Source organism: Clytia hemisphaerica, unplaced genomic scaffold, assembly GCF_902728285.1.
Source record: "Clytia hemisphaerica strain Z4C2 unplaced genomic scaffold, Clytia hemisphaerica genome assembly, whole genome shotgun sequence".
NCBI lineage: Eukaryota > Metazoa > Cnidaria > Hydrozoa > Leptothecata > Clytiidae > Clytia > Clytia hemisphaerica.
Genome location: NW_027103979.1, coordinates 169019 through 184979, shown reverse-complemented (window position 1 = coordinate 184979; position 15961 = coordinate 169019). Strand labels below are relative to the sequence as shown.

The 15961-nt window shown below is 33.9% G+C and overlaps 1 protein-coding gene across 2 annotated transcripts; it reads left to right on the top strand.

The window, feature by feature from the left end:
- The first annotated feature begins 1262 nt into the window (after window positions 1-1262).
- On the top strand, window positions 1263-15616 carry LOC136810872 (low-density lipoprotein receptor class A domain-containing protein 3-like). 2 transcript variants are annotated; one of them, XM_067067462.1, is made up of 4 exons: window positions 1263-1328; window positions 5419-5535; window positions 12062-12181; window positions 15457-15616. In XM_067067462.1, exons 1-4 carry the CDS (start codon window positions 1316-1318, stop codon window positions 15582-15584), a joined length of 378 nt encoding a protein of 125 aa, XP_066923563.1. In that variant the 5' UTR covers window positions 1263-1315; the 3' UTR covers window positions 15585-15616. The 2 variants fall into 2 exon arrangements, with proteins under 2 accessions (XP_066923563.1, XP_066923564.1); XM_067067463.1 differs by lacking the exon at window positions 1263-1328 and adding an exon at window positions 4953-5217.
- The last annotated feature ends 345 nt before the right edge of the window (window positions 15617-15961 follow it).

The following is a 15961-nucleotide window of genomic DNA, read 5'->3' as shown; positions in this document are numbered from 1 at the left end:
TGACACATTTTAACTTCTTTCTTTTTCGATTTGGAGAATTCTAATTCAACTGCTCTACAAAACGTTTTGTTACAAGTCTTTCAAAGTCACCCTAAAATATTAGGCCACAAATCTCAAGCCACGATGGCTAAAGATCTGAAATACAATTCTTCACCGCAATTTTCTTCACTGTGGTTGAAAAATGCAATGCAAGGTTATCTTTTTCTATTGCAACAAAAATAAGAAAGAACAATTTATTTTCAGGATGAGACTGCTATTAATCCATAATTATCTTTCTTTCATTAGAGTTTTTTATCTATTCATGATATGGAAGATTTTAAAAGTACTCAGAAGACTCTCCAGTGGTGCATATCATGAATATTGATTCACTGAATTGGGACTCACAGCATGCAACCCGCCCCATAAGGCTAGTTTTCTTTTACTTTTCTTTTACTAGCTTTCCAAGCAGTTTTAAGTCTTTTCATAGATATAGTTTTAAACTTTTGAGAGTGTTTAAGAAAACATGAAAACTTTTTTTCGTATTTTTAGGTAGGGGTTGTCTATTTCAAATTTGGTTTGGGGCTAAACCTCAGACTCAGGCTGATAAATTTTAGAATTTTTGGCTTATTTGGTTTAGCCAAAAGTCCAAAGTTCAGGTAATGCATTAAAAATAAAATTTTCCGATTTACTTAACTAGAAAACTAAAACATGAAAAACTGTACTTTAGAATCATAGCGTCAGTAAGTAGGTTGTGGGGTTACAACCTCCTAAAAGCCCAAAAAAGGTGGGCGTTAAAGATGTTTCCAATATTTGGGGGACCTAATGTGCTTGAGAGAAGCTGAAATCTCATTATTTAACGTGGGGGCTAAATACTTCATCTTAATGGTTGGCTTCAATTACTTAAAGGTTTCATTTTTACATAAGTGATTCCGTTTCGTACCAGACACATATTATTATTTCATATCAGGACAGTCAGTTAGTGGAAGTACCTCGATTTTAAGCAAGGAAACCAAACAAGTGAGAACAAGTTATAAAACTAAAAGTCAGCGCTCCGTGGTAGGTCACTACTTTACAAAATTGTTAACATAAAATGACATACTATTTAACAACCTTTTTCTACGTCACTTTTTGAAGCCTCTTCATAGGAGAATGTGTCTTTCTATAAGGAATTTTATAACACTTCATGGCAGATTAATTTAAAAAGTCGATCAGAAAACAAAAGCTTCTTCGTTTTTCATTTTTGCATTTATGGAGAAGAATGAAATTTTCCAGAAGATGCTCTATTCGATATGAGGATTCCCATTTCTGTAAAATCACAATTCCCCAAGGTTGTGGAATGGTGGCTATAGGTAATTCCTTTGTTCTTTTGTTCTTTTCTTTTGTTCTAAGATGTAAAGACGCTTCATAGATCGAAGTGCTTCCACTAAATGACAGTGTTTAGCTATTGTTATAATACACCTTATCGGAAATTCCACCTCCTCGCGTTGTTGCTACGCAACACTTTTTGGGAGGTAAACAAAGCTCTATATTGCGGTTTTCAGGCAAAAAGCCTTACAAAACACCTAAAATGTTGATGCCAAAAGAGCCTCCAAATCAACTGAATGAAGAACCACCGAAGTTGTTGTTTTTCTCTTTCTAATAGCTTCTGCTAGCATCTTGAAAGCTTTGTTTTGTTTGTTTTTTTCAAATTCAGTGTATTTTTAGGAACATAAACAAGCCAGATATAAGCAAATGAGTTCTTGTTTTATGCGGGAACTTTTATACAGGTCTAGAATTCATGAAGTATATTTACGTGACGGAAATGTAGTGTTGAAATTGGGCCGTACTACGCGAGCGTACTCCATGGATTGCTAGCCATACCGCCGCTACTCGCGCTACCATTTATGTTTACCTCCCAATTTCAACGGATCCATTTTAACGCAATTGTTTTTGTGGAAAAGGTGTATTAAGCAGTTATTGGACAAAGTCGAATCCAATATTTTTCATATTGGATGAGACTGCGTCCAAATAAACGGTTTATTTTCCGTTCATCGCTAAAATATTTCCAATTTATTTAAATTTATTCCAATTTATATGCTTGTAAATCTGGTTTCTTGGTAGTTTTTTATTCGAAAGTCTTATTTTTATTTTGTGACGTAACGTCAAAAAGATGCTCAATTGTCATTGAACTCGTTGTGTGACGTCAATTTTTGAATTATGCAGCCTCCATGGAAGCTATATATTTGAAAATATTGGACAGCAAAGAAGCCAATCAAATGTCACTATTTACGCATGTCGGATAATAATATGCTGATATAAACCAAAAAATGTTTTTTTCCCTCTTTTTCTGACCAATCTTGCTCCACATCTGTGTCAATCCAATGTGAAAAAGCTTGTGAATTAGAATCGATGAGTATTCAAACGATGTCACTCTTATTAAAAAACATCACCTTTAAAGCTCATGAAGCTGAAAGATTTTTCCCTGTGCTGTGTCACATTCGTTGAAACTTGAGTTTTCTGAACCTGAGGATACAAAGCTGAAAACTTACAGAAACAGTTCGACAAAGTAAAGAATAAAAACCGGGAAGACCTCCTAAAATACAATAACACCAAGAAAAAACAGCAAATTGCCATTATCACTACCTATAACAAAAACCTGGGTTGGCTAGGAGAGTTTGGGAGACATGAGTTTCACTTTCATTCTCTAGGGAGACAACCATGATCAAGATTTTCTTTTCGATTGCTTTGTAGTTTCCATTTCTGTCTACACCCCCCTTCAACCCCAACCCCGACCCTTACTTGGCCACTGGATTTAATTTGTAGGGTTTATACTGTGATAACGGGTTACTTACATCAGTGGAGACTAACATGCATACCCCTCAAAGGAATGACCTGGCTGGTCATTAAAATACAAAGAGAAATCAAAACAAAATGGTAGAAGTAGAGCTGCACATAGAGCTGCGTACTGTAGTTCATTTCTTTTGAAATTTTGCTGCTTTATTTGGTCAGTCATTTGATGGCTATGCAAGTTACCCGCCCGACTTTATGGTAGGTTTACACTAATTGAGCCTGAGGACCGGAATCTCATGGAGACTGGAATTCTCGAGTTATTGAACTAATCAAACTATTTGATGAACATATGACAAACAACATTGAACTGTATTTATAACCAAACTAATAAACTAGTCCAGTCTGGAAATAGCGACTTGTGCGCCGGATATCTCCGGCGTAGATTTGAGGTTTGAGATCTGCTACCATCAACTTTTTCCAGTTAGGTTGGCGCAGCTCCGGCGTAACATTTCCCTCCTTTCCAGACTGGAAACTAGTCAAGATGATTTCCACATAATCGAACACCTATCGTTCGATAAAATTTGGTTGAGTTTGATTGTTTGATTGAGAAAATCATTTCAATAGGGTTCAGTTGACACCGCCTGGATCTTTGTTTTGTGGCAAAGTAAACCCCTGCCTCTTGTCAAACCTTTTTGCTTTACTTACTACCTAGATTATGATTTCTGAGATAAATAGCTTCATATTTTACTCGTAAATTTTACTGTATATAATTTTAAACCTTACCACTTTAAATTGTTGATATTTTGAAAGGCTGTGCTGTCATGCTTGATAGATATTTGTAGGGTGATTGGTTCACTTTCTAATGTTTCTTGTGGCACGATTCCATCTGGTTCGATGAAACCGATGAAACATCCAGGAAGATAAAGCTGGTCGACCCGAAGAGAAAACCCTGCATTGCATTGCAGGTCAGGAAATTCCCTGAGTTGAAAGAGAAAGAGACTCATCTTCATTGGAGATTCCCTGAGGCAGGAGGAGCTTTTTTTTCTTTATTTTTTTCTTGAAAATTATGAAAAGGAAAATCCCGAAAAACCCGAAAAACCTGTTTGACGTCGTTTGACCGATCTTGCATAAGTACAAATAATGGTGCAAAGTGCAAAAGAGCTACCATCATGAACCATTTCGCGCCAAAAATCTCTAGCAATAATCAAAGGGTCGTAAATTTTCGTAATTTTAGGCTAGGAAAATTTTCCAAAGGTTTGCAAAAACGTCATTAAAAGGGGCAAAAAATGGAATTCAGTTTTTCAAAAGGTCAATTTTCGAACTTTGGCCCGGGAAGGATATACCCATCCACCTTCTCGACACTCCCAGACCTGACCCCCCCCCCGGGGTTAATCGAAAATGATGCTTAGGTAGGGGTAGATTTTCTGTGCGGTTGTGTTCGCTGAAAAATAATGCGCTAATGGAATACAATCTGTCAAAGAAATATTATAGTTGGTCCGTGGTACTCACTCAGTAGTGCTTTCTCCTTCGCACGATGGTCTAGGCTGTATGCATTACCTCTCTGATATGTTATGATATAGAGCTGGGGGGGGGGCGTATCTTGCATAAAATTCCCATCCAAGAGCTACCCCGTGTTTGTGTTTTTGAGTTTTAGAAACTTGATTAGTAAGTTTTATATGAGAGATCTATAAATTTCATTGAATTTGAATTAAAAATTTGAATGGCTAGAAATGAATACAATCATTGGATTCCTAAACCTTTTTAAAGAAAATTGAAACAGGTGTTACTCCAAGATTGGGGTAACTCGGACGGGAATTTACACATCCATATCAAAATCAATTTCTCGGGGAAGCGCGCAGCCTAAAGTGTCATAAAACTAAAAGAATCTTTACTGGTTCTTATGAAATGTTTCACACAGCTTGCGATTATTATATAATTTCTCTGAAAATTCGGCCTCTGATATTAAGGGTAGTATAGTTATTATCTCATATGTAGGGAGTTCCTGTAGAAAAGTTTATCATCAAAATATTTTTCGTTACTTTTACAAAAAATCTATGGAAAATCTCGATTAGATATCAGGAAAAAGCTTCGATTTTCCGATTCTTAATCACCCGGCCGTCTAACCGTCATGTTACTATCGTGTAAATCAGCCTTAGAATTAAGTTCTTCCCAAGGACACTTGTTCTTCCTGACCTTTAGATTATTGACACTCAATATATATTATATGGTAAAACCATTGAGATTGAGAGCAGACCAAGCCACAGAAAACTATGAAAATCCATTATATTGCGAACGCTCTAGGTTAAATAAACGAGGTTTAAATTCTCATCCGAGATAAATGATCTACTGAAACTTGGCCAGTAGGTTCCCATGAAACGTTTCATCCATTTATATTTTTTAAGATGAAATCGGCAGCATTTATCTTTTGCTTTTTATCAGTTTCGGTGCTTTTTAAACCGGCGAAAAGTGGTAAGAAATTTTTGTTTATTCAATGCATGACTTCTACGTGCGCAAATTTTACTGTTCCCAATTCGCGGGAAACTGGAATATTACAATCATTGGAAAAAGTTGTAAGATGAGCATTAGCTGCAACGTCATAGACGACTACCCAATAGCATATATATATATGCATATCTACTAATCGTTTTTATATCTTCTCATTCATTCTAGCCTGCAGTATCCCTGGATGGTTCGATTGCAAACTGAATGGAAAATGTATTCCAAAACATTGGCGATGTGATGATTACAACGATTGCCGAAATAATCTGGATGAGCAAGATTGCCCATGTAAGTTCTTATCAATTCTTTCTAATGCGGTAATTTCTTTTTCAATAAATTTTTAGAAATGATTTAAATTGGTGAATCGAAAAAACCTTTTCATAAATTTGAAATCTTCAATTTCTCCAAATTTTGAAAAATTCGGAAGGCAAATTTGAAAGTGGCTAAAATCACTAAAAGTAGACGAAGGATTAAATATTTTCTAATTTGTCCACCATGAAAATTGTCCAAAATAACCAAAAGTAGACTGTCACATCCGTGTATGAAAACGTCCATTTGATTGTTGGTCAATTTTCAATATTTTGAAAATTGAAAATTGATTTTTTGCAGCAATTTTCAATATTTCAAAAAGTTCAAAAATTGAATTTTGGATTTTTATCCAATTTTAGTTTTTTTTTCACGCTAAAAAAAAATTGAAAATGTAATTTCGGTCTTATTTTTAATTTCATAAAAAATATTGACCTTCGAAATTTATTGAAATTCCAATAGGGGTCGAAAGGGAATGGCTTTAGTGGTAGGGAGGAAGCCTGTGAACTAAATCCATAACACAACCTTTTGTCTTTGGCATGCATGCATGTTCCGTTCAATCAATTTTTGACGAAATTTCTGATCAAAAAATTGAATTTCGATGGTGATTTTCAATTTTCAACTTTCGAGTTAAAAAATTGAAAATTGAATTTTGATTAAAAGTTTCAATTTTAGTTTTTTATTGCCGGAAATGAACTGAAATTTTCAGTATCATTTTTGATTTTCTAATATAAACTTCTTGCATTGAAAATTGAAAATAATATTTTTAAATACTGAAAATTGTGTCATGAAAAATTGAATTTGACAAAACCAAACCAATTTGTAAAAAAGACGTCTCGGATAAAACATTTGCAAGTTGAAAATGATTTACAATCAGTTACAAAGAAGAGGAAGGAAACAATAGTTTTATTCAGTCGCTTCTTTGTTAGTCTAATTTATCTCTACCTCAAGGAGTACCTAACTCGCTAACTTTCTGATTACGCAGTACGTCAAAGGTCCCTTAGTTGACAGGTAGTTGTGCAACTGAGGTTGAAGAAATTTCATTCCTAACACAGTCCTGTGTATCCTAAAGACTTAATCAAGCACTTTCTAAATAATTACAAGTTTTTTTTATAAGAACCAGTAAGTATACTTTGGCTCAGGCTGGGCTGTTCTTAATTTTTTTAATTTTTCAGGCTTAAATGTTTTTACGATTTTTTTACTTGAGAACTTAAAATAGATTTAAAATCAGTACTTTTTTAGGAATATGAGGCTCAGATTGTTCATAATTATTTTGTTCTTAGGTTTAAGCCTAAATTTCAGCCTCGTGTTCTTGTAAAATTGCAGGACTATGTTTGGAGACAAAGACCAAAGAGTATCCGAAGAGTATATATTACGTAAAGGAAATTTTTCCACGTGAAATTTATGTCATAGTGTATTTACCCAGAAGGAAATTAAACTGCAAAAGACCTGGGAACTAGACAGCAACAAACAACAAAACATTATACATTTTTGTTCTTTTTTGGTACCGATGAAACACTACTTGTTTTGAGCATCTGTTTTCATGGAAAAGCAAGCGTGATAAAAAATTGGTTTTGTTTTGTCAATTCAATTTTTCACGACACAATTTTCAGTATTTGAAAATATTATTTTCAATTTTCAATGCAAGAAGTTTATATTAGAAAATCAAAGATGATACTGGAAATTTCAGTTCATTTCTGGCAATAAACAAAACAAAAATTGAAATTGGCAATCCAAATTCAATTTTCAATTTTTTAACTCGAAAATTGAAAATTAAATATTGCCATCGAAAATCAATTTTTTGACCAAAAATGTCGTCAAAAATTGAATGAACGAAACATGCACACACGCTTTGGGGATCTGGGAGCATGCATGCATGTTCCGTTCATTCGATTTTTGACGACATTTCTGGTCAAAAAATTGAATCTCGATGATAATATTCAATTTTCAATTTTCGAGTTAAAAAATTGGAAATTGAATTTTGATTGAAAGTTTCAATTTTTTTTTTAATTTTGCCAGAAATGAACTGAAATTTCCAGTATCATCTTTGATTTTCTAATATAAACTTCTTGCATTGAAAATCGAAAATAATATTTTCAAATACTGAAATTGTGTCGTGAAAAATTGAATTTGACAAAACCAAACCAATTTGTAAAAAAAACGTCTCGGATAAAAAAATTGAAAGTTGAAAATGATTTACAACCAGTTACAAAGAAGACAAAGGAAACAATAGCTTTATTCAGCCTCTTCTTTGTTAGTCTAATTTTTCTCTACCTCAATCATCCGTGTACGAAAACGTCCATTCGATTTTTGGTCAATTTTCAATATTTTGAAAATTGAAAATTGATTTTTTGCAGCAATTTTCAATATTTCATAAAGTTCAAAAATTGAATTTAAAATTTTGATCCAATTTACATTTTTTTCCACGCCAAAAAAATTGAGAATTGAATATTCATCCAGTTTTCACTATTTTTCAGTCTCAAAAAAGATTGAAAATGTAATTTCGGTCTATTATTTTTAATTTCAGGAAATATGTTGACTTTCAAAATTTATTGAAATTCCGATAGGGTTCAAAAGAAGTGAGGAGGCCTGGGAGCCAAATTCAAAACAAAACAAATTAACACATGTCAGATGGATATCTATTTATAATTTCGTATAAAACACCCCTGTTCCAATGACCTGGTGGAAAATAAAACTTCACCGGCAATTTTTTTCACCAGGTTATTCACCGGGGCGGACCTGACAGGGATACTGTTATGAATAAGTGTTTTCAAATAAGTAAATCTACGACTCAACAGTTGGATTCGTTTAACGATTATTGTATTATGTATCGTATCATAACTACACACATGTTTTCTTGCTCCCAGATCCCCAAAGACAAAAGGTTGTGTTATGGATTTAGTTCACAGGCTTCCTCCCTACCGCTAGTGCCATTCCCTTTCGACGCCTATTGGAATTTGAATAAATTTCGAAGGTCAATATTTTTTATGAAATTAAAAATAAGACCGAAATTACATTTTCAATTTTTTTTTAGCGTGAAAAAAAATCTAAAATTGGATAAAAATCTAAAATTCAATTTTTGAACTTTTTGAAATATTGAAAATTGCTGCAAAAAATCAATTTTCAATTTTCAAAATATTGAAAATTGGCCAACAATCGAATGGACGTTTTCATACACGGATGCTCAATGAGTTAGGTCATTTGAAACTTTCTGATTACGCAGTACGTCAAAGGTCCCTTAGTTGACAGGTAGTTGTGCCACTAAAGTTGAAGAAATTTCATTCCTAACACAGTCCTATGTAAACTAAAGACTTATCTTTATCAAGCACTTTCTAAATAATTACAAGTTTGTTTTATAAGAACCAGTAAGTATACTTTGGCTCAGACATATCTGTTCTTGATTTTTTGAATTTTTCAGGCTTAAATTTTCTTACGATTTTTTTACTTGAGAACTTAAAATAGATTTAAAATCAGTACTTTTTTAGAAATCTGAGGCTCAGATTGTTCTTAAATTTGTTTTTAGGTTTTGGCCTTAATTCCGGGGGGGGGGCAGCTGGGCAAAAGGACCGACGGGTATGTGCAGGTCCTAAGGGTACCTTTTCCAATACGTTTAAAATGCATTGTAAGGGTCGGAAAAACTAGAGATGCACTGTAAGGGTAGAAATTTCAGAAATTTCTTGAAAAATCTAGATATTTTGACCAAAAATGCTAGAGTTTTGACCATTTTTTGCACGAAAGGGATCGAAAATTTTGGGGAAAATGCACTCTAAGGGTATAATTTTCACTGATTTTTGCTGCACTATAAGGGTGCAATTTTAAAAGCCAATTTTTGGCCCGCACATACCGTTAGTTCGCAAACCCATTGCCCCCGGACCTTAATTTCAGCCTTGTGCTCTTGTAAAATTGTTCTTATAAAAAGGGCGTTGCTCAATAAAAAAGGCACACTGCAGGACTATGTTTGCAGACAAAGACCAAAGAGTATCCGAACTGCAAAAGACCTGGGAACTAGACAGCAAGAAACAATAAAACATTCTACTTTTTTGTTCTTTTTTGGTACCGATGAAACACTGCTTGTTTTGATCATCTGTTTTCATGGGAAAGCAAGCGTGATAGGAAATTGGTTTTGTTTTGTCAATTCAATTTTTCACGACACAATTTTCAGTATTTGAAAATGTTATTTTCAATTTTCAATGCAAGAAGTTAAATATTACAAAATCAAAGATGATACTGGAAATTTCAGTTCATTTCCGACAAATAAATAAAACAAAAATTGAAATTTGCAATCAAAATTCAATTTTCAATTTTTTAACTTGAAAATTGAAAATTGAATATTGCCATCGAAATTCAATTTTTTGACCAAAAATGTCGTCAAAAATTGAATGAACGAAACATGCACACACGTGGGAGCAAGAAAACATGTGTGTAGTTATGATACGATACAGAATACAATAATCGTTAAACGAATCCAACTGTTTGAGTCGTAGATTTACTTATTTGAAAACACTTATTTATAACACCCCTAAATCAGTGTCCCTGTCAGGTCCGCCCCGGTGAATAACCTGGTGAAAAAAATTGCCTAAATTTAAGCTCCATTGAAGAAATGACTCACCCCAGGTAATTAAAGCTGAGTGATCTCAACCCCAGTGAGAAATTGAAATAAAAGCTGTCCACCCCCGGTGAAATTTTATATAAACCAGGCTACCCGGTCAAAAAGCACACTTGCACTTAGCAAAAAAACAGGTAGAAAAGTGTATATATCAACTAGAAAATCCCCCAAAAAACTAGAGTCACAAAAAAGTGTACCTTTAGTAGATCTGGAGATTTAGAACGCCATATGAGTAATCCCCAAGAACCTAATCGAAAATCACACCAATCAAAAAAGGCTCAAATTTCCACCCCAGTGGAAAGTTTCTTTAAAAATCTTCCCGCAGCCGATTTTAATCTTTTATCAGACTCACTCCGGTGAAGTTTTATTTTCCACCAGGTCATGGGAACAGGGGTGTTTTATACGAAATTATAAATAGATATCCATTTAACCTGTGTTAATTTGTTGTGTTTTGGATTTAGTTCCCAGGCCTCCTCACTAGTGCCATTCCGTTTTGAACCCTATCGGAATTTCAATAAATTTTAAAAGTCAACATATTTTCTGAAATTAAAAATAATAGACCAAAATTACATTTTCAATCTTTTTTGAGACTGAAAAATAGTGAAAACTGGATGAATATTCAATTCTCAATTTTTTTGGGCGTGAAAAAAAATGTAAATTGGATCAAAATTTGAAATTCAATTTTTGAACTTTATGAAATATCGAAAATTGCTGCAAAAAATCAATTTTCAATTTTCAAAATATAGAAAAATTGACCAAAAATCGAATGGACGTTTTCATACACGGATGCTGTCAGATACACATCTTGGAAATTAACAAGTTTGGGTTCCTGTCAGATATCTTCAAACAAAGCCTAAAAAAAACCTGATTCTATCCAATACTGAAGTCCATTGTATCTTATTCTTGATTAGTTTGTCATTTTCAACCAATGTTTTAATTCTATGAAGTTATATACCGTTGAAATGTTGGAAAGATAATTCAGAGCACCATAATTTCCAAGCTATTCAAGTTTGTGTACACCTTTTTTCCGATTTTTTGTCAAAAAAAAATTTTTCAGTCAAAGTGGAGAAAAATTTTGGTAAAATCGCAATCTTAAAATCTTTTTTTGATCCAGAGTTATAAACAATTTAAATTTCAAAACAAAGTTCGTCTTATGATGGATTATTTACTCAAATATAATTGTCTCTTTCGGAAACAGCAAAGACAAAAGAGAGAATTCAGCTGATGTTTATTCTCACCTCTATTGAATAAGTAATATTTTTGACACATTCCACTGATTACTCAAATAAACAGCAATCATCTCGTTAAAAATTTCAAATTGATGTAGAAAAAAACGAAATTTTACCACACCATACTACTTTTAACGAACTTAAAGTCACCCATAGCATTTAGATATCGACTTCATTCTTTATTTATGAGATTCCCAAAAGATCAAACTTAAAAAGTATCTTAGGATTCTATTTCTAACCGAGTTGTTTTTCCTCAATTTACAGATAACTGAAAAAATCACATTTAAATTTACTTTTTTATGAATATTTTTACAGAATTTAGGATTTAAAGAGTTAAAGTCAATTCCAAAAAAAGTCCCAAGACACTTTTTTAGTTCAATCTATTGGGAACATGTATCGAAATTATTTTTTCAAAATTCAAAAGCTATGGGTGACTTTAACTTCTTTGAAGTAGGTAAGGTTAAAATTCTTAAGATTTTAATTATATCCTGTCCAGTTTTTTAAATTCATCAGCTGAAATTTTTACCATTAGAAAGAGAATATTATTGGCTTTCAGAAAATATATACTTTTGATATATAAAAATTTGTTGTTCTAAAGATATGATCAATTAAAGAGAATGTGTCAAGAAAGGTGAACACATACCTTAACACATTTCACAATTTCTCATACCAGTCAAATGCAAGAGTGGGCAATTAAAATGCTCCACAGAAGATCGATGTTTTACGAGAAATCAAATATGTGACGGAATTAATCAATGCACAGATGGATCCGATGAAACAACATGTCCTTTTAGTAAGTACCTTGAAGGACATCATTTAATGTAGATCTACCCTAAGATTCTTGAAAAATATTTCTTGTCTAAGATATGGGCTCCAAGCCAATATTTTGACAAATTAGTCAGTAAATTGGGATATTTTGACCAAAATATGAAGAAGTTTGGGAATAATCCTATAGTTTAATAGGAAACAAGAGAAGGATTATATTTTGGCTAAAACCTAGGAATTTTTTTTTTCTGAACTTATTACATCAACCATCAACCATCAACAATTTCATTCTCAAGAACTCTTGGGGGGGGGGGGTTTTCACTTTTACGGTATGACGGTATTGGGCCTTTTTACCCCCGGTAAATCGGTATTACGAGAAAAAAACGACGGGATTACGGTATTTCATTTTCTACCGGTATCGGTAAATTGCCTGTTTTTTGTCGGTAGTAATCGGTTAAAACTAACCTTTCTCATGCAGAAAATCAAAAAAGAAAGCTATTCTATTTTAACCAGTAAAATTTTCTTGCTCGCTTCGCTCGCACAATCTTGGATTTCCTATTGACCTATTTCCATGGTGAGGTCATAGTTTAAGAAAGCCGCAGCTGCAATATGTACCGCATTCTCTTTTCAGTTAATTGCTGTTCCATCTTTGTCTCCGAGCTTTATAAGAACATCAAGATGATCAGTTTATTTGTTATTGGTAGATAGTTTTTTCTTTGACAAAAAGTTTTTTTTTTTGCTAGATATCTTTGAATCTGTACCCAATAGAACACTTGAACTAATTTTGGACACATCTTAGGAGAACACGTTTTTTTTTTATAAGAACGTCAAAAAATTTCGAAGCCTTCGGATGTTCTTAGTTCTTTGGCTTTGAAGCCTAAAAATGTTCTTAAGATGTTCTTATTTTCAGTATTTTTTGAGCATTTTGATGTAATTTCTTCAGAAAATGCATGTTTTTAAGTTTCCAAAGCCTTAGAATGTTCTTAAATTTTTGGGCCTCGAAGCCTTATGTTCTTATATAGTTTGTTCTTAAAAAAAAAAAACGTGTATTTTGTGGAAACAATAGTTTTTCACCAAAATTGAGATTATAAAAACTATATTCAAGATGACAACTCTCCTGTCAGTTTGAATGATAAATTTTGAAGGTGCTAGCTTGAAACTTTCACAGTATTATCTTGATATGTACATTTTCATTGATATCTAAAATAATTTCACTGAATTATTGTGAAGGCATTCGAGGCACTTTATTAATTTTTGAGTTCTTTCAGCCCAGCCATTTTGTGCTTGTTTAAATTTCTTATTGTTGATCTTTCCTTTACAGTACAATGATTTTATAATGTAAGTGTATTATCAAGAGTATATCATTAATGTCTAAAACACACTGAGAAGTGAGTATTAACGACAAACCAAAAAATTTCATTAAAGATGCTATTATGTCTCTGATCAAAAAATTCAGCAAAAACGACAGAGATGAACAACAGAAATCGTTATCATCCAGCCCGGCTGTCTTATCTATGGTGAGGTTATCAAAATGCAAAACTTTTACGATTTATTTTCGTTTTTTCTGCGGGCGCATTTTTTAATGCAACTTTGTTGCAAAATCATCCAACGAATGAGTCTAGATAAAATTTTCTCCGTCAGCACTAAATGATATGGTCGTCTCTCCGTATTCACTTATATTGCTACCACAATACAATACACTGATGCTGCAGTAACTTAGAGACAGTAAAGGCGGTAATTACTCCTTCAATAATAAGTAAAAGTAGGTAGTTCTAAAAACATCTTGTGGAGCATCGAACGATTAAAAAATATTTCACATCATGATGCACATCGTGCGTTTTCATGCAATCTAGGCATTCTAGATTTTTGATTTTTTCTTGGGCGAATTTCTTGGAACGCCGCACCGGGTACGACAGGTACGTCACTCGCCGTACCATATTTTTGCCAACAAATGGTCAGTGTTAAAGATCAAAAATTGTGTGATCAAACAAGGCATACTTGACTAACAATAGCGTATTAAGGCCGTTTTTCAATAACAAAGGAGAGCGAAAATTGTTGACAAATTTTCGCGCTCGCTTCGCTCGCGTTCTGATTTTCCATTTCTTTTCTTCCCTCCGATAGGGGGGGGGGGTTAACTTAAGAATTCACGACTCTAGTTCACCACGCCACCCTATGAAGCCTGTGTTGAAGTCTACGGCTCAGACCATCATTGGCCCAAACCTCGATTTAATTAAATTTAAATAAAAGACATCTTACGGGTCTGCGAGGAAAATTATTGGGGAAATCTTAATTTGCATTTGCCCCCGTAACAGCAAGACTTTGGCGCGGCAGACAAAATATTGCTTTATGAAAGCTCAAATAGCTTAAAGGAGGCCTTAAAAAGTCGACCAATCGAGAAAGGTCACAAAACTAGCAAAGAAACTTTATATATTGACGAAAATGTTTGGTATAAGATAAGTCAATCTGTTTAAAAGACCATAAAAAGGTTAAATTTAGCCCGATAAGGTATCGTTTAAAAAAGATGTAAACAAAATGGTGTGCGGAAAATTTTTTTTTCGCGCGTGAATACGTGATTGGGAAAAAATTTGGCTGAATACCTGAATTGAGGGTTGACTGGGGGGCCACCCTCGCTAGCCAGGGCCGATAAACGATTCTGTGACTTAAAGAGGCCAGTACCGTAAAATTGGAGGAATGGTTTATATCCCCCGTCAACGCGTCCATCAGAATCATCAATAGCGTAAGGGGGTTAGATAAGCCATGGAGTCGAGGGTGACTGGGGGGCCTCATAAAGTACAAAACTTGTTTGTACAGTTTCTAATTTTTTACTACACACTAGATTTGATAACTGAAAATTCATTTTTTTCGAAAAAAAAACATAAATATAATATCGGTATCGGTATTAGGCTTCCTTCACCATTTCAAAATTTTGTCTATCGGTTTCCCCGAAACCCCCTCTTGTTCTCACTGGGAGAAGGTACTAAAATTTATGGAGAATCTCAACATGATTTTTGTCAAACACCCCTGTGTCACAGACCCGCTGGGGCCCCAGGCCCACTGGAAAATTTGGCAGAAATTTCGTTCCCGATGGGAGAAATAACCTAGAATTTCAACCCCACTCGAAATTTCATGCTTAAAAATTGCACTCCAAAACCATCCCACTGGGTTTTTTAACCTTGGAACAATAGAGTTTCTATCCGCATTGGGGTTTTAATAGGAATTTTTATCCCCACTGAGGAAAAGAGTTCCACTGGGCACACAGAGACAAGGATGTGTCTTCGAGATCCTTACATTTCTATTTTTCAGTAATTCGTCAATGTCCGAACTCCACCAACTTTGAATGTAAGAATGGGAAGAATTGTATTGTTAAAGAATGGAAATGCGATGGTGAAAAGGATTGCGTGGATGGAAGCGATGAAGAAAATTGTAAATGAAAAAGATGATGACATTTTGATGTTTGTTCTTAGGTTTTCTTGTTTATTACACCCCCTTCTCACAGATCCGGTAGGATTTTATCAGTCAGTGGGGATAAAAGTAATGGACCGAAACTCGATGGGAATTGATATACCAATTATTTTTGTGGCTGGGAATTTGAATTCCATTGTTTTCTAGCCAGAAAATTCAGTGAAATGAAAAAATAGCACAATATTTTACAGTGAGTATTTGCTTATCTGATTTTCAGCGGGGACAAAAATGAGAGTATAATTTTCTACTGAGGACAATATTTTGGCCAATTTATCTAGTGTGAAGGTTTCCCAGTGGGTCTGTGATGAGAAGGGGTGTTTTATTCTTAGGTTATTCTTATGTTAGA

Coding starts and splice junctions, on each gene's coding strand:
- LOC136810872 (XM_067067463.1), top strand. CDS start 5,151: ATGAAATCGGCAGCATTTATCTTTTGCTTTTTATCAGTTTCGGTGCTT. Junction 5,218..5,418: donor TTTTAAACCGGCGAAAAGTG/GTAAGAAATTTT, acceptor CATTCATTCTAG/CCTGCAGTATCCCTGGATGG. Junction 12,182..15,456: donor TGAAACAACATGTCCTTTTA/GTAAGTACCTTG, acceptor TCTATTTTTCAG/TAATTCGTCAATGTCCGAAC.